The sequence below is a fragment of the Eleutherodactylus coqui genome, chromosome 7 (genome assembly GCF_035609145.1).
Source record: "Eleutherodactylus coqui strain aEleCoq1 chromosome 7, aEleCoq1.hap1, whole genome shotgun sequence".
NCBI classification, from domain to species: domain Eukaryota; kingdom Metazoa; phylum Chordata; class Amphibia; order Anura; family Eleutherodactylidae; genus Eleutherodactylus; species Eleutherodactylus coqui.
Window position 1 is genome coordinate 196,034,823 of NC_089843.1, and position 18,903 is coordinate 196,053,725.

At 45.7% G+C, this 18,903-nt stretch overlaps 1 protein-coding gene across 1 annotated transcript; it reads left to right on the top strand.

Annotated features, from left to right (window-relative positions):
* Positions 1 to 4,415: 4,415 nt before the first annotated feature.
* LOC136573647 (uncharacterized) lies at positions 4,416 to 11,847 on the top strand. Its single transcript, XM_066574910.1, has 3 exons — positions 4,416 to 4,670; positions 10,642 to 10,938; positions 11,046 to 11,847. Exons 1-3 carry the CDS (start codon positions 4,500 to 4,502, stop codon positions 11,802 to 11,804), a joined length of 1,227 nt encoding a protein of 408 aa, XP_066431007.1. The 5' UTR covers positions 4,416 to 4,499; the 3' UTR covers positions 11,805 to 11,847.
* Positions 11,848 to 18,903: the final 7,056 nt, after the last annotated feature.

Below are 18,903 nucleotides of genomic sequence, written 5' to 3' on the forward strand. Positions count from 1 at the left end.
AATCATGCCTGTTTTTAATGCAGTGACACCTGAGGGCCGATCTTGAGTATCCAATATTGACCATTGGCCTTGTCCCTTGTGTACATGAATTTCTCCCGGTTCTCTGAATCAATTGATGATATGTACTGTAGAGGGGGGGGGGGGGGGGGGGGGTAGGATATTTACAGTCTTCCCAATTTTATGTTGAAGAACATTGTTGTGAAATTGTTCCATTGTTTTTAGATGCATCTTTCACAGATTTGTGACCCTCTGACCTCTTTGCTTCTGAGAGACTCGGCCTCTCTAACATGCCCTTATTATGCACAGTCATGTGACTTCAGCTGTTTTTCATTAGTATCACTTACTTTTCCAGCCTTTTGTTACCCCTGTCCCAACTTTTGGGAGATATGTCGCTGCCATCAATTTCTGAATGAGTTAATTTTTTAGAACATAATGGAGAAATGTCTCCCCTCCCCCTTCTGATGTGTTCTGTTGTGAATAAAAGATGGTTATATGAGATTTCCAAATCATTGCATTCTTTATTTCTTAACATTTATTTACATTTTGCACAGCAGCCCAACGTTTTTGGAATTGGGGTTGTATATGGGGAAGGGGTTTTGGAAGAGATAGTCGTCTATGGCCAGCCTTAAGACCCACATAAACATTCGACCTTAGTAGACTCAACTTTCAAAGAAGGATCGGGACATTGAATATCAATGCCCAATCCTTTTCTTCCTCAAGAAGCAAGCTGTCCGGCCCCAGAGCTGTCTGGCTGCTGCTTACCTCCCTACGTTCGTGGGAATGCAGCCTAAGGGTGCGGGCAGACGAGCGCATAAACGGCGCGTTTTTGCGACCAAACGTATATACGTGACCATCTGAGGCAATGCTTTCGAATGTATTCGTTCACATGGGCGATTTTACGGCGCGTAAAAACGGCAATTCGAAAAAAAACGGAACATATGCGACCGAAATACGCGCCAACGCATATTCGATCGCCGAAAAGACCGTTTGCAAAGTAGGAACAAACGAAAATACGCTTTCTCGCTCTGGTCGTGATCGGTGAAAAACGATCGCTCGGGCGATTATACGTTGCGCTCGTGCGAACATAAATACGCCTACGCTCGTCTGCCCGCACCCTTAGGGTGAATTCACACGAACGTATATCGGCTCGGTTTTCACGCCGAGCAGATATACGTTGTCCTCGTGTGCAGGGGGGGGGCTGGAAGAGCCCAGGAGCAGGAACTGAGCTTCCGCCCACTCTCTGCCTCCTCCCCACCCCCTCTTCGCCCCTCTGCACTATTTGCAATGAGAGGAGGCGAGACGGGGGCGGGGCTAAGTGCCGTGAATTAGCCCCGCCCCCGTCCCGCCTCTCCCCATTGCAAATAGTGCAGAGGGGGCAGGAGCTCAGTTCCTGCTCCTGGCTCTTCCATCCTCCCCCCCCCCCCCCCGTGCACATGAGGACAACGTATATCGGCTCGGCGTGAAAACCGAGCTGATATACGTTCGTGGGAACGCACCCTAAGGGCGCCCACCCACTGGCGATTTTTTTCCCTGCGAAATTCGCAGTATTTTTTTCTCTGCAGGGGTCTATGGGACTTGTAATGTTAAAATCGCGATCGCGCAAAATCGCAATTTACCGCGAAATCGCGATTTTGCGCGATCGCGATTTTAACATTACAAGTCCCATAGACCCCTGCAGAGAAAAAAATGCTGCGAATTTCGCAGGGAAAAAAATCGCCAGTGGGTGGGCGCCCTAAGGCCCATTTATATGTAACAATTATCGCTAACAATTCGTTCAAACGATTGAAAGTGAGCGATGGTTTTGCTTTTAAAGATGAGCGTTTAAACCTAACGATTATCGCTAGAAATGGACATGGCGTCTGGGCATTCCAGTCCTTCGTGTCACTTGGTAGCGTTTACATGTAAAGATAAATGGATGATAGTTTGATAGGAGGGCGTGCGCATTAGTGAAGAGAAAAAATCACCAAGTGGATTGGCCTTTGAGAGGAGGTCTAATTAGGTGAGTGCAGAAAAACAAGCAGTTATGTGAATTGACATATGAAAGAATCTCTAGGTGTCAAGTTTGTAATGACTGAAAAAACCAATGGCTAGTATAGGCGTTCTCTGCATTGGCATTGAGAAAAAATCAGTAGGTGGTAAGTTTGCTACAAAAAAAGCAAGAAGTTTAGTGAATTGACTTTTAACCCTTTCCAATCCAATTTTGGATTCAGGGTTTTCTAAAAGGCTTTCTCTTTTTGCTGTTATACAACGGTGCCATCTGCTGGCTAAAGCCAGTGTGTATCCGCCAGAGAGGCACTGACAGCGGAGTGGCTGGCAATAGATGGTAAGAATACCCTGTCGGACGTCTTCTGACATTGGAGCTGTACAAGCTTTAATCAGAATGTAGGAAGGCATCAGACAGTGGGTTGGAAAGGGTTAAAAGAATCTCTAGGTGTCAAGCTCACAAATATTTTTTTGTCGGAAGAAGTAGTGAAATCTGCTGGTGCCCAAAGAGAAATTCTCGATGTAGATGCCGTGACCTTTGCATGCGAAGTAAAAGATGGTGAATGTATTTTCGATCCTCTTTGTAGCTGCTGCGGTGCGCGTCATAACAGCCGATGATTTACCAGCCAATGGTGGAGCACTAGGAGGGCGTGTAAAAAGAGCTGCTTTGTTCATCCGACAGTCAATTGTTCTGCCTTTTTAGATGCAAGAAAGTATGCCCTGCCAAACGATAACCCCTCCTCACGAATCGCTGAACGATTGTCATTTAAACCAAGCGATCCGCCAAACGACGGGTTTTATGCGGACAAAAAGTCAACGATGGACAGATATTGAACGCACGACGGCCCGCGTTTACACGTAACAGTTCGATCGTCTGAATACATTTTGAGCGATAATCGTTACGTGTAAATGGGCCTCCAGTGGGTAATAGTTTATCTACTTTGACAGGCAATAGTAAAGGAGCCTTTGAGAGATTATCCCGGAGATGACTGTCTTTTGTTAACCCTGCATGGTAAGCCACGGCTGCTGTTCTCATATACCACGTTGACATTCTATTGGTCCCTTTGTGTATTGCTGATGTTCTGATTGTCTCCTATAAGGTGTGACATGTTGTCATTTTCAGGTACACATCACATATGAGCTGTAGACAGGATTGGGGGATGGTTTATTATACTGTACTACATAACACGGTTTTCCCTTCCATTATTTGTATTAGAATAAGGGTGAATGCAGACGGCCGGCTCGGATTCTGACTGTGAGATTCTCGCAGCGGGATGCGCCCCCGCATTGACCACTCACTTACCTGTCCGGCGTCTTCTCTCTCTGCTCTGCAATGTACCAGCTGGCGCACAGCCTCTGCAAGGCGCGCACTGGAATAGGAAATGCCACGATTTAGTTAGTTTTCACGCGGTCCGCTTACTGGGAAAGCAGGAGATTTTTTTTTTAAATGCACTGCGCTCGCACGCATCCGCCGCGTAGAAGAAAGAAGAGCTGGCCGGGATGGAGAAGACCTGCACCGCATCCGGACAGGTAAGAAAATGTCAATGGCTGCGGGCACCGGTGGATTCCACTGCTGGATACCGCACTTGGAATCCACGTGTGCCGTGGGCATGAGGCCTTACACTTTCTCTCTGTTTGTTTGTTTCTTACTTTCTGTCTTTTTCTCTCTCTTTCTCTCTTTCTTCTCTTTTCCTTACACTTTCTCTCTCTCTCTTACTCTTTCTTTCTTTCTCCCTCTTTTTTGCGCTCTCTTTCTTTCTCTCTGTTTTTCTCCTCCTCATCTCTCTCTCTTTCTCTGTCTTTCCCCTCTCTTTCCTCTGTCCGTGGCACCCCTGCCAGCTTCTCACTGCTCTAGACAATACTACCATTATAATAAAGGCTTTCTTAATTGACTCCAGTATATTGAGGCCACTGAGCAGCCATGATAATATCTGAACTGCAGTAACATAGTAACATAGTTCGTAAGGCCGAGTGACGACAATGTCCGTCTAGTGCAGCCTGTCTATCCTCCTGTGTTGTTGATCCAGAGGAAGAAGGATAGTTGGGCTGAACTAGACGGACATTGTCTTCACAAGTACTTAAAAGGTGATTATGTGCTTATTAGTTATAAGCAGCTGACATAGTTGCATCATTTTAAGTTAATTTAAGCTGCTTAATATGTCGGTGCTGTATAATTTGAGGATAATAATAAGCTTTTGTCATGCCTATAGAAGAGTATATCCCGTTCTGTAAAGCATTAATCACTGCACTGTTTATTGCACCAGCTACTAATGGAATTGCTTTCACTCCCTGGCTTTTTTTGTCTTCTTGTTCGCACTGAGGAAACACACAGAAAGAGCCCAGTAGAGGGCAGCACGTCTGTTATAGATTGCATCCTCAAGGCTGTTTTCTCCCGTCATATTGGAGCCATTGAAAAAGCAGAGTAGGTGGAGAATCCCAGAGAGGAGGGTAAGAGAGAGCCATTGTGTACCGAAGAGCACTCTTACACCCAAATAGAATGAAAGCATAGATTGCACATGGCTCTGATGGCAGACAATCACCTCCTGCTTCTTCTGCATTGTTTTATGAAAACAACTCGGAGAAATGGGCTGCAGAATGCTGTGGAGCAAATCAAATCTGAAAGTCGCAGGAGGAGGAGGTATAGACTCCGGACATACCATCTACACAGCCAGCAGCAAGTACTCATGGTAAATACACAATTAGTATGTCCCCGGGAGCATGCATGCTGTACATTGCTTCTCTCAAGTCACCGAAAAAGTCATATGTGCATGAAACGTGTCTCATAAAACCTAACTTTACCAAATATATACTCCAGTTGTGACCATTATCACAAAAATATGAACATTGCAATCGTGTACAATGTGATTGTTCCCAGCAAGAGAAACCAAGTAATCTTCTAGATATGAAGCCTTTTAATGGCTAACAAGAAGACATGATGTTGCAGAAGGTGACATACATCCCGATTTAGCTGAGACCCTGTGTCCCGATTTCCGCCGGGACCCCAGCAGGACACCATTTGTTCCACTTTCGGGACATCAGGTCACCATTAAAGTGATTACTGGCAGGGGTGCCGCAGCTCCCCAGCCGGTAATCACTCTGCAGCAACCGCGGCCATTAATCACTCTGCAGCGCATCTGGGATCTTCCTCCCCTCACCCTCCTCTTTGGTTCCGCAAGAGAGGAGAGGGGAGGAGGTGCTGTTGCGAGCACTGAGAGGAGCAGCAATGCTGTGAAGACTGCAAGGAGATAAGTATATGGGTCCTAGGGGAGCACTTATACTACTAAGGCTACTGTAGGGATCACTATTATTGCTGGGGCTGATATAGGGGAGCGCTATTACTACTAGACCACTGTGAGGGTCACTAATATTGCTGGGGCTGGTATAGAGGAGCACTATCGCTACTGAGGCCACTATGGGGGTCACTATTACTACTGGGGCTGATATAGGGGAGCGCTAATACTACTGAGGCTACTGTGTGGGTCACTATTATTGCTGGACATTATTGATATCTTTGGCTTGTCTTCTCTCCTCACTGTGTATCACAGTTTTATTAGGGGAACCTTACTGGATTTTTGAACCCCCTTAGAGTGCTGCAGTTGTGACTAGTTTCACTATTATTGCTGGGGCTGATAGAAGGGGACTAGGGATGAGCGAGTATACTCGCTAAAGCACTACTCGTTCGAGTAATGTGCCTTAGCCGAGTATCTCCCTGCTCGTCCCTGAAGATTCGGGGGGCGGGGAGCTGCGGGGAGGAATGGAGGGGAGATCTCTCCCGCCCGCTCCCCCCCGCTCCCCGCTGCGACTCACCTGTCAGCTGCGGCGGCTCCCGAATCTTCAGGGACGAGCAGGGAGATACTCAGCTAAAGCACATTACTCGAACGAGTAGTGCTTTAGCGAGTATACTCGCTCATCCCTAAAGGGGACACTATTACTACTGGGGCCACTCTGCACGTGGCAGCGTACCTCAAGCCGATTTAGGAGATGTTTACATGTGACATGTGGGCGAAAACGTGTGTATATGGGTAAGGAACTGACTCAGAGATAGAAAGCAGACAGTAGTAATAAATGGTTCATACTCTGATTGGGCCACCGTTGCTAGCGGGGTGCCACAGGGTTCAGTATTAGGCCCCATTCTGTCCAAGATATATATCAATGACCTGATAGAGGGACTACACAGTAAAATATCAATATTTGCAGATGATACAAAATTATTCAATATAATCAATACAACGGAGGACAATGTACGGCTACAAACAGACCTGGATAGGCTGGGGGCTTGGGCTGAGAAATGGCAAATGAAGTTCAATGTTGATAAATGTAAGGTTATGCACATGGGCAAGAGAAATGGATGTCACCAATATACACTAAATGGGGACTGCTAGGGAAAAGAGATATGGAAGAAGACCTGGGGGTACTAGTGGATTGTAGATTTAACTGGAGCAATCAATGCCAGTCAGCTGCTGCAAAAGCAAATAAAGTCTTGGGGTGCATTAAAAAAGGTATAGGGGCGAAGGATGAGAACATTATTCTTCCAATATATAAGGCACTTGTCAGGCCTCACATGGAATAATGCGTACAGTTCTGGACAACGGTGCTCAGGAAAGATGTTGCAGTGCTTGAGGGGGTACAAAGAAGGGCAAGTAAATTAATAAACGGAATGGGAGGACTGGAATACCCAGAGAGGCTATCAAAATTGGGATTATTTACCCTGGAAAAAAGACTGTTAAGGGGTGACCAAATAACTATGTATAAATACATTAGGGGACAATACAAGGATCTCTCCCATGATCTGTTTATACCCAGGACTACGACGGTAACAAGAGGGCATCCTCTATGTCTAGAAGAAAGCAGGTTTCATCACCAACACAGAAGGGGATTCTTTACTGTAAGAGCTGTGAGACTGTGGTACTCTCTGCCTGAGGACAAGGTTATGGCAAAATCCATAGAGGAATTAAAGAGGGGACTAGATGTCTTTCTAGAGCGCTATGATATTACAGGATATAGACATTAGGTGACCAGAGGGGTTGTTGATCTCAAATTTTGATCCAGGGATTGCCCTGGCTGCCATTATGGAGTCAGGAAGGAATTTTTCCTCCAATGAGCAAAATGCCTGCTTGGGTTTTTTTGCCTTCCTCTGGACCAACAGGGGGGATGGGGGTTGAAGCAGGCTGAACTAGATGGACATTGTCTTCATTCAGCCTAACATACTATGTTACTATGTATATGTTACGATAAGCACCACCCCTGACCACACCCCTTTTTCCTACTTTGACCTTGGGAAAATCCAGTCACCTTATGATACAGTAAGCTGAGAACCTACTTGGGGGTCTTACACAGACTTAATAGGACAGATCCAAAGAAATATATATATATATATACACACACACACACACACACACACACACACATATATATATATATATATACACATATGGAGGGCACAGACATGGTGTGATTATAAATATATATAATTGTATATATATATATATATATATATATATATATATATATATACCTCTTCTCAACTAACCTACTTAAAGTATAAAATTAGATAAAAAGAAAAAGTTTGGTACTATGTTAGTCAAAGCAAAGTGTGATTGTTCTCTGCAAGAGAAACCAAATACCCTTGTAGATAGATACTTTTTAATGGCTAACAAAAATACACGATGTTACAGCAGGTCCCTATCTGAAAGCAGATAGACCGCTCTGAAAAGTGCGAACCTGCTGAATACTTCTCGGCCTGCTACCTGACCCTAACAGGGGTAAGGGAGAAGACCGAACATAGTATACCTAACCCAGCCTGTGGAAAACAAACCGTTACTTAACTGATAGAGGTACTGCTAACTCCAGGAGTACTTGGACACCACTCCAAGCACCACGACCAAGTCAACTGAAAATAAACAGCAATGAGCTAAGGAAGGGGTAGGAATATAAAGCCCTCCCTACCTGCTGATAGGAAGACCAAAGAAGAAACTGCTCCTAATGAAACCTCTCTCAGAGGTGGGGGACTCTGAGGGAAATACCAACATGCACCTATATGGATACAGATGGTAGCAGGCAACCCTCACACAAAGTGTCAACCAACTACCTGTATAGGAGCAGAGTGACCAGTCTGCTTCCACATGGTGGTAATGTACCATGACACCGTCGTGACCGACAAGCCGTGACAGTACCTCCCCCTGAAGAGGAGCCTCAGGACCCTTCGGACTTGGTCTACTAAGATTCAGTCTATGAAAGTTTTTAACTAACTGATCCACGTTGACATCAGCGGCTGGAACCCACATACTCTCCTCAAGACCTTTCCTTCGCCAGTGCGGCAGGTACTATGATGAGTTTCTGACTCGACGAGAATCAACAATGTGGCTGATCTTGAATTGAAGATTCCCATCCAGCATCACTGGAGAAGCAGAAGATGACCCATGCATCGGATTAAGAAACTTCTTAAATAAGGGATTTGTGGAACACAACGGTGATGACCAACAAGTTAGGAATCTCCAACTTCAACGATACAGGGTTAATGCTCTCCTTGATTTTAAAAGGACCAGTGAAACGCAGACCCAATTTGGAAAACGGTTGCTTAAGCTTAATGTTTTAAGTAGACAACCCTTTTGTAAGTCTTTACAGATCTTTTAAGAGTTTTCTGGACCTTCTCTCAAACTGCCTTTAGGCTGGATGAAAATTAATTTTCTTCAGGCGTCTCAGATATAGATTTAGAAAATGAACCAAAACACGGATGGAAACCATCATTACAAAAAAGGGAAACGTGATCGACGACTCTAATGGTCTATTGTTCAGAGCAAATTCTGCTAGAGGTAAATACCCCAATTATCAGAGGACTCTGGTTACATCTCTTCGTCTGACCATTTGTCTCAGGATGGTAAGCGGTCGAAAAAGACAGCTGTATACCTAACTGGCGACACACAAAGCACTAGAACCGAGAAACAAACTGAACCCCCGGTTAGAGTTAATATTAGATGGTACCCCGTGTAACCTAACAACATCAGCTATGAACAGTTTAGCCAATGTTTTCCCATTAGGAAGACTGGGCAGAGCAATAAAATGACAAATATTGCTTAATCACTACACACAAGGAGTCTTGGAGAACCTCTTATGGGCCAAGGGGGGAACCACTTTTAGAGCCTCTGGTGACAAGACCGTTCATCTAATCACCACAACTCTTATCATTTACATATCTGCCTGAGATGGAACTGCAGGATGAGTTTCACAGCAAAACAACAACTCCTCCTAGGTGATGGATTTTTTTTGACAAAAAGTATATATCATCATTTTCTTATAACCTTTTCTTGTTCTCAAATTATTAGGAAAAGACATCATACCTGTGGCACTTTTCCAATTTGTTCTCAATTTCAGCAACTACTTTAAGACTAGAAAATTCATATTTTGAATATCACATCTTAAGGGCTCATTCACACAGGCGTTTCATATTTGTATGACATTGGGAAGTTAAAGAAATAGATTAGGTACATTACACAGGGGCGCCAATGCTTTTGCACTTATCATTGTATTTTCAAGTTGTGACCCCTTCACTTTTCCTATTTAGAACCTAAAGAATGATCATCCCAAATTTCATGTTTACACGACATCAGGAAGTTAGAGAATTAGATTTGGTACATTACACAGGGGCGCCAATACTTTTGTACTTAGCACAGAATTTTCGAGTTGAGACCCTTTTATTTTTCCTATTTAGGAAAAAGAATGTTCCTGCCAAATTTCATGTTTGTACGACATCGGGAAGTTAGAGAATTAGTGGCGAGTCAGTCAGTCAGTCAGTCAGTGCGGGCTTTCACGTTTATATATATATATATATATATATATATAGTGAGGTACTGAGGGGCGTAGTGGTGGACGGTCGCTACGTCGCCCCTAGGTTCCGGTACTATGCATAAGGGGACTGGAGGAAGGTCATGTCCCACTTTCGGAGATGTAAGAAACTAGGAGCGTAATGTGGTCTCCAGCAAGCAGTTGCTGGAGATCTGTTCTTTAAAAATATCTGGGCCTTTTTTTTTTGGAATGGATGGCAGGTTGGTTCCACCTCCTCCACTCCAGGGTGTGGGCGAGCTCAATCAGCCCAGGTGCTGAGGCTGAGCCTGATCAAGTGTGCACATAAATAGCAGGTGCACGGACACAGGGTAGCTAAGATGGCTGCTGGACCCTGGCAGCCTGTGCGACCGGCTGGAGATAGAAGCCCTGCTGTGTGCTGCACCTGCTAAGTGCGACCTGATCAGGCCGGGACAGCCTGATAGCTGGATTTTGGACTATTATTTGTTTGCCTGAAGCTAAGGTTGGACTTTTATGTTGCTATTATAAAAATAAACGCAGGTCACGCCTTCTTTTGGACTGCATCCGCTGGTGTTCCGTCTCTGAATATCGCGAAACCCGCACGCTACCAAGCTATCCTCCCACTATATATATATATATATATATATATATATATATATATATATATGCCCTTGTAGAGCATCTGGGTAGGGGTTGTCTTCGTGAGAGCACCTCTTTAAGTGCCACGCTTGTGACAAGGGTCTTTTGAGTAGCTCTCCTCTGCTAAATATGATTGATCGGTCTCTTCCTTTTCATGTATTTGCAAATATATATTTTCTCCATTATGTAGAATAAAATATTCCTTTTTTGTTATTCTAGCTGATGTTGCTGAGGGAAAGACAAACAAGCCAATGTAGACAAAAAGCCATCCATTCCGATCATTTTCAATTCCTCAGGAAATTCGAGGCATGCAATTGGCTGGAAATATTCCGAATGTCCAAAGATACTTTCATCTACTTGTGTGACCAGCTACGAAACAGTCTAAATCGCCCTGGTCTTGCACCTGAGGAGAAGGTGGGCATAGCACTATGGAGGCTGTCATGTAAAAACAAATGCCCATTATTGCACCAGAAGTTTAGAGTGGGTCGTAATTTGGTAAACCGATGTTTAAAGGAGGTGAGTTCAAGTGGCACACTTTACTCAGTACTCTATTGTATTGTTTTCATTTATTTTTCACAATCCATTTTTTAAAATATTAAACTACATTTCTTTTTTTTCTTAAGGTATGCCAAGCCATAATAACAATCATGAAGCCCATATACCTTCATCCACCAGATTGTCAGTCCCTGAAGGACAAAGCACGCATCTTTAATGCTCACTGGGGGTTTCCACATTGCATAGGGGCGCTAGGTTCATTTCCAATTCCTTTGTCTTCCAATTCAAGAAGGGACGGCACTCATGCTCTGGTATTGCACGCTGTAGTAGATGGACAGGGGCTGCTTTGGGAAGCTTGTGCCTGTTATCCAGATAATATGAGCAGTTCTACAATCTTGGAGAATTCTGCTCTTTGGGATCTAGCTCAGGAACGAAGATTCCGAACTGCATCTAAAGATCATTTCTTAGGGAAAGCCCCTAATTATTTCTTGTTAGCTAATTCTAGCTATCCATTAAAGAGCTGGCTACTCACACCATACTCAAAAGATGGGCAATTGAATCAGAGAGAGGAACAGTATAACCTTCACCTTGAGCGTGCACTAAGTGTGGCAGAAATCGCACTCTTAAGATTGCGTGCACGATGGCAGTACTTACTATCACCGTTTGGCTATACGACAGTGCCCACCCTAGCACTGGCCTGCTGTGTGCTCCACAACATGTGTGAAACACTGGAACAGAGATTCGATGCTAGTTGGTTAGAAGGAGTAGAAACTATGGACTTGCCGGTCTTGCCTCAATCTCTTTGTCAGACCTGTCCTACAGACCGTCAGGCTGAAAGCATAAGGGATGCAGTATGTGAATACTTTAATACCCAGGCCAAAATGTAAATCTAAGAAGAACTTATCAATACAATAAAAAGTGTAGAATCAATGTGTAAAGTTTCTTTGTTTCTGTAGCTCTTTGAGGGGAGACACAAATCTTATGCAAAGATGATCTGTTGCTCATAGGGTAAAGTGCAGACAGTTTTAGAAAGGTGAACTTACTGGTGTGGGAGGTCTCTCTTATGGAGACCCCCATAAAAGGACATACTCAGGCAAAAGAAGTCTTTGTCTTAGTAATACGAAAAAACTTGCAATACTTCAAACGAAGCACAGGCGACAAGGGAGTGAGAGCAGTCCAAGGATATGGCTTACAACGCATTTCGGAGCCGGGAATGCTCTCTGATGCTGTGTTGAAGGGGAGAGTGCTGGAAATACTGCACTGCAGAAATGAGATTTTTTCAGTAGGATTTTAAAAAAGCATAGAATTGTTCTTTTGTGCTATGTTCACACAGCTTTTTTGGCTACATCCAACCTTTCCACATCAGGGTTCTGTCTGAATCCCCAAAGATGGTATTAACCCTTTCCGATCCAGTGTTGGACCTTGTCAGGGAGATTGGATTGGAAAGGATTAAGACACGACCATGAACTGAACTATTGTCTTAAATTAGTTAAATGGAGACAAAAGTTGAAAACTTGCAGGGGCTGGATGTACCAATAAACGTTACGTGAACCTAGTCTAGCAGTGCAAACAATGTTTTTCCAATTCTCAGCATTAGGCCTCTTTCCCACGAGCGTTAATCGGCCGCCGTTTTCATGGCCGGCCAATATACGCTACCATCTGAGATGTGATGTTTGTGTGCCTGTTCAGATGGCATGGGCCCCGGAGCATGTACACCGAGGCCACCATGCCGTTGCCCCTTCCCCTTCTCTTCCCCTCGCCAACTCACCTCCTCTCTGACTGTTTGCAACGTGCCGATTCCAGCCAATCAGGAGGCTGGAACCGGCACACATCATGGGGCGGAGCTACGCGATGATGCGTACAAGGGGGCGGAGCCAAAATGCCGATGCTGCCGAGCGGAGCCGAAGGGAGAAGAAGGGAGAAGACGGATCTGCGCAAGCGCGTCTAAAAAGGCAAGAAGACACCGAAATTAGACGGAACCATGGCGACGGGGACACTAGCAACGGAGCAGGTAAGTGAATAACTTCTGTATGGCTCATATTTAATGCACGATGTATATTACAAAGTGCATTAATATGGCCATACAGAAGTGCTGAACCCCACTTGCTGCCGCGAGACCACCCCTTTAAAGGGTTTTTGTCACTAGAGAAAAAAAATCAAACTGACCTATTCCTCCCCATCAGTCTTCTTACGGCATTTTGTCCTCCCCGATCTTCTCCTGGCTCCTCCAGTCCCCCAGGTCACATCACCTCCAGCCGGCCGATCCTTCTATTTCTTGTGATGTAATATACATCTTCGACATTCTGCTTCCTGCAGGATAGTGTACCCGGTCACTAGTGACGTAGCGGCAAGACCCCCGGTGAGACACGCTAAAGCAGGCTGGCAAGGATTTGGCATTCACTGCCCTACAGGAAGTAAGCTGTAGCGAATGTACGCTACATCACAGGAATAAGAGGATCCGGATGGCTGGAGGTGAGGTGACCTGGGGGACTGAGGGAGCCAGGAGAAGTTTGGGGAGGAGAAGCTGCAGTAAGAAGACTGACAGGGAGGAATAGGTAATAAAATTTTCTTTTCTAATGACAAAACCCCTTTAAATGGGGAAAATTGGTTTCTACCTCATTGGGCTTTTTTTGCTTTCCTCCAGATTAACATTGGGGGGTAATAGGCAGAACTGGATGGACAGGGGTCTTTTTTTGGCCTACATACTAGGTTACTATTTGCGTTTCCAAAATTTGGGTGTGCAATACGCAGAGAACAGAACCCATTCACTCACATTACCTGTTTTCTACGCATGCATATGGAAAAAATCACAGCATGCACTATTTTTGTGCGCACTTGCACACCAAAGTCTCTGTAGAAGTCTCTTGGGGGGAGGTTGCACATATGCACCTGCAATGCGCAAGGAGATGCGAAATTCTGCAAAAAAAACAACACATGTGGAACTAATTTGGCCAAATAGCCATTTAAATTGGGGAGCGGTTGTGCCCAATGCGCAAAAATAACATGCCCTGCGTATACAAAAAGTACAGTAAAATATGCCGTTACACTCGCAAAAATCATGTGTGTAAAAAACTTTTGGCTAGTAGAACCAATGGTTTCCTATGGGAATGTTCAGATGAAGGAATTTTAGGTGGGCAAGGAACATGCACCTATAAAGATAGGACTGAAAAAGTGACTGAAATGCTCGCATTTAAAGTCCGTGCTGCGTGAAAACATAGGACCTGACGTCTTCTGCAACAAGGTGTTCCGTGCTGTTCCACAGTACCAGATACCCAACCACCATTTCTTTGCCCAAAAAGCCGTCCCTGCCCTGCACCACCATGTGAGTAATGACGTGTCCCTGGCGTTGAAGAATGATGTCACTGGCAGGGTGCACCTAAGCCTGGACACAGGGTCCAGCAAGCATGGATAGGAGCAATGCATATCTTTAACAGCACACTGGGTCACTGTCCTGTAGGTGGGGCATGAAGCCAAAAGTGGTGGTCCCTGTTTAATGGTACCCCCAAAAGCTGTGGGACATTCATCATTGTCTGTCACTTCCCCACCCCCCTCCTCCTTCTCCTTCCTTATATCAGCTTCCATCGCCCTCCACATTGACACAGAATTCCGTATATGATAAAATCTGGCCCTCAAACAGCAGTGCATATGGGAAACTCCAAAATGCTGTCCTAAAACTCATATGTCTAGGGAAGTGCAGCTACATGGCCGAAGAGCTGTTGATGGCACTGCGAGTCCAGGCGGACACATAGCTGACCCCGCACAAACTGCAGACAGGCAAGGTCATGCATGACAATGGGGCCAACCTACTTGAAGCCCTTCGTCTTGGCAATCTCACATATGTACCTTTCCTGGCTCACGGGATGAACCTACTATTGCAGCGCTTCCTAAACAATTACCCAAGTTTACATCCAGTGCTGGAAAAGGCAGGAAACTGTGATCACACTTCAGCATTCACACCAAGCCGCCTCTTGGCTGGCAGATGTGCAGCAATACTTTGGACTACCACCCAACCGTCTCATCTGTGACTTGCCTACACAGTGAAATTCCGGGTTGCATATGTTGAGAGCGAGCGCGGAGTACTAGATAGTATATGCCGTTAGCAGGCGCTGTACGGAGGTCGGTCACTTGATGTCTATTCAGTGGCTGCCAATCATGACATTTGTGCCATTTTAGCCTGCTCTGAGGAAGTGACCAAAGTGGTCAGTCATGTTGACACCTGATATCACACTTGTCAACGTGACTTTGTCACGCACAAAACTCGCACAAGAGTCTTGCCCATGACAGTGTAGCCTAAAATTAAAATTTTCGAAAGCACAAGAAACATCTGTAGCTCTACAGCTTATCCTTTGAGGAGGCCCGTGCTTGGGTATTCTGTTCACCTGGTAGAATTTGTCATCGGCAAACTTTATGACTACTTTCAAAACAAGCAGCCCACCTGCTGTCTGATGTGTGGACGTGCTTTTTACCTGGATCGTTAGTCTATATATAAACTCGTACATGTGAGTAGCCTAATAGGCTATAGTGGGTCCATGTGCTATCCGTGAAATACATGGTCAGCAAACAAACCGGAAAAAAGATCCTTGTGAACTCGCTCTAAGGGCTAATTTACGCGAGCGTATATCGGTCCGCGTTTTCACAGTTCGCCGATATACGCTTCCATCTGAGCAGTCCACCCCTTTCTCACACCAGCTCTCGGTCTCTTTCCTCCCCTCCGAGTGGTTTGCAATAGGAGTGGGCAGGATAGGTGGAGCTAAGCTCCCACCCCCTCCCCACCCCTTGTCCGCAGCCAGCAATGGGAGTGGGTGGGACAGAGCGGAGCACTTGCAAAGAATTACACCAAATTTGTAACAAGTTAATTACAGTGGAGCCCCCTAGCCAAAAATAGAGACAATTTATTTTTTTTGACACATTTATTTTGAAAGCTACTGCAAAGAAGAGCAGAGGTGGCGCCCTATGGGAGAACCTGAATAAAAACTCCATCTGTTTTTAATGCAGTTGCTGCCCACACCCCAACTGTCATGTGTGATACAGCCTTAGGCTGCATTCAGACGAACGTATATCGGCTCGGTTTTCACCACGAGCCGATATACGTTGTCCTCATGTGCAGGGGGGGGGGAGGATGTAAGAGCCAGGAGCAGGAACTGAGCTCCCGCCCCCTCTCTGCCTCCTCTCCACCCCTCTGCACTATTTGCAATGGGAAGAGGCGGAGCGGGACGGGGCTAATTCACGAAACTTAACCCCATCCCCACCCCACCTCCTTTCATTGCAAATAGTCCAGAGGGGCGGAGAGGAGGCAGAGAGGGGGTGGGAGCTCAGTTCCTGCTCCTTGCTCTTCCATCCTCCCCCCCCCCCCTGCACATGAGGACGACGTATATCGGCTCAGCGTGAAAACCGAGCCGATATACGTTCGTGGGAATGCAGCCTTAGGACTTATTCAAACGAGCACATATAAGCCGCGTTTTAACGCCTGACCGTATATTAGCGACTATCTGAGGCATTGGTTTTCAATGCATTTATTCACACGTGTGAATATACTGCGCGTTAAAACATCGACCCGTTGAAGATAGAACATACGCGACCGAAATATGTCCAGTGTATACACAGTGGCCAAAAAGATAGTTCTGGAACTATCTTTTGGCGAATATATGGCGGCGGCTCCCATAGACTCTTATGGAAGGAGGGGAAAAAAGGGAGCGGGAGGCATTTTGTGCAGCATCCAACGCTGCAAAAAGCTTACAGGTGCCTCTATATAAGCATTGGAAGGCATCCCAAGGATTTTTGCAGAGCGAGGGTTTTCTAGGGTGCAGCATATTTTTTTTGCTAAAAACGACGTTCAAAGGTGTGTGAATGGGCAAGAAAGACGCCCATTCACACAGTTTTACGGTGCTGGCGGGCAAGCATAAAAACGCCTACATTCGTGTAAATGAACCCTTAGGCCTCATGTCCACTAGGAAATTCGGGCCAGCGCAGATTCTCCATGCAGAATCCCGCAGCGTGTCCCTCCTTTCCTGCATACATGAGGCCTGAAAATTGATGTTACTTACCTGTCCGGACGCTGCTGGTTCCCGTCTGTTGCGGCCGGATGTTCTTTCCCACTGCCTGGCGGATGTGCTTAGCAGGCCGGCAGCGTGCTGGGCCATGCGCCATGCTTTTTTTTTTTTAACTCCTGCTCTCCCGCACTCCTGCGGCAGAGCAGAAATTCAGCTGTGATGTACCGTGGATCCGGACGGCTTCCATAGGCTTCAATAGAAGCCTGCGGGAGCTGTCCGCGCGGGAAACCCACAAAAAATGGAGCATGCTGTGGGTGATTTTCCGCGCGTGCGATCCGTGCGGCAGGGAAAAATGACATCCACAGGTATTTACTTACCTGCGGGTGTCCAATGCATCCCTATGGGTGCGGATCACGTGTGCGGGACACCCGTGCGGATTTGGTAAATCGATTTAGCCAGTGGACATGAGGCCGTAGGCTACTTTCACACAGCCATGAAAATTGTGTGAGATTTGTGCATTGCGGGACAAACAAATCTCACATCAATATGAACCCCATTCTTTTGAATCGGTCATATATATGAGCGATTTTTTCCCGCATCGCATCGCGGTGCAGGAAATAAAATTGCAGCATGTCCTATCTTTGGGCGTTCCCCCAGAATGCCTTGCCTATTGTTTTCAATGTGCAATGCGCACACGAGTGTAATGCAACGTTTCCCATTGAAAACGGTAGGAAAAACTTGCTGATCACGCCGGAGGATCGCAACCTCACCGCAGTGATTGGAGGAGTTTATTACTGTAAAATGCCAGTACATTGCACGTGCGTGCGCGGTATCTGGCCATGTGTAGGAAGCCTTACAAAGCCTTTGCATTGTTTCTCTTTACGGGTGTACAAGGGTGCTTTCACACAGGACAGAATATTCTGTAAGAACTTTGTGGAATATGGCGTCCTGGAATTCCGCAGCAAAATCCACACGTCTAGCAACAGATTTTGATGCGCTTGCCGGCAGAATTTAGCTATTTTCAAACCCTCACAACAGTAGGGCAGATTTTGGGGCCGAGTATTCTGCAGGATGGCAGTGGGCAACGCTGTTGGAGAATATTCTGCTCTATTTGAAAGCCTTATGGAAGCGGGTCGCTCGCTATGTGCAGCACCTCTGCTTTTGCATTAGTTCCCATATGGCCTCCTCAACCACTTTCCTTGGACCCTATCAGGTGGGATCAATCTGGAGCTAACAATGAATTGCCAGCAGCTGGCAGGATAAATACCGGTGCTACGGGGGCTCAGGGGTTTGTCATTTCCTAGTTCAATGTCACTGGCCTCTCAGGCAACGGTCTATGTGTAAGTGCCAGCTGAGGAACAATGAGGTGGAAATGTGTGGCATTGATTTTGGTCTTCTGGTCTGGATTACTAGCAGACTTTACTGCAGGTGAGTTGCTGCTCCAACTCTGAGATGTTTTCACCAATATAGACTGTGTGATTGGCTTCATTTAGGCAAAAAAGTTTGTAGACTAGTGAAGACAAAGCTGCACTCAGGTGGGGCAGTCTGGCTGCTGACTCCAAGGCTAGGTTTGACCGCAATGGATTTGCTGTGGAATTTCCGTGCAGGTTCTCTGTCTGCATGTGGCTCCTGTCCCCTCTTTTCTTCTTTTTTTTTTTTTTTTTCTTTTACTGGATCAAAAGCAACTGCCCTTTAGTTTCCAATTTTGGAATTGGGATACAGATGGCTAATGGATGTCTCCCACCCATCATTTTTTTTTTGGCAACTGCCCTTTAGTTTCCAATTTTGGAATTGGGATACAGATGGCTAATGGATGTCTCCCACCCATCATTTTTTTTTTTTTTTTGCATGTATAAATGCACAGCGTACTTGTGCGCACAAACCAGCAGGCATGGCTGGGTTATGCAGGGCATTTTTTTTTTCTCTATTGCATAAATACACAGCTTATGTATACGCCCGTGTGAACCTGCAGATGGTGAAACCCGTCTGCTAAAAC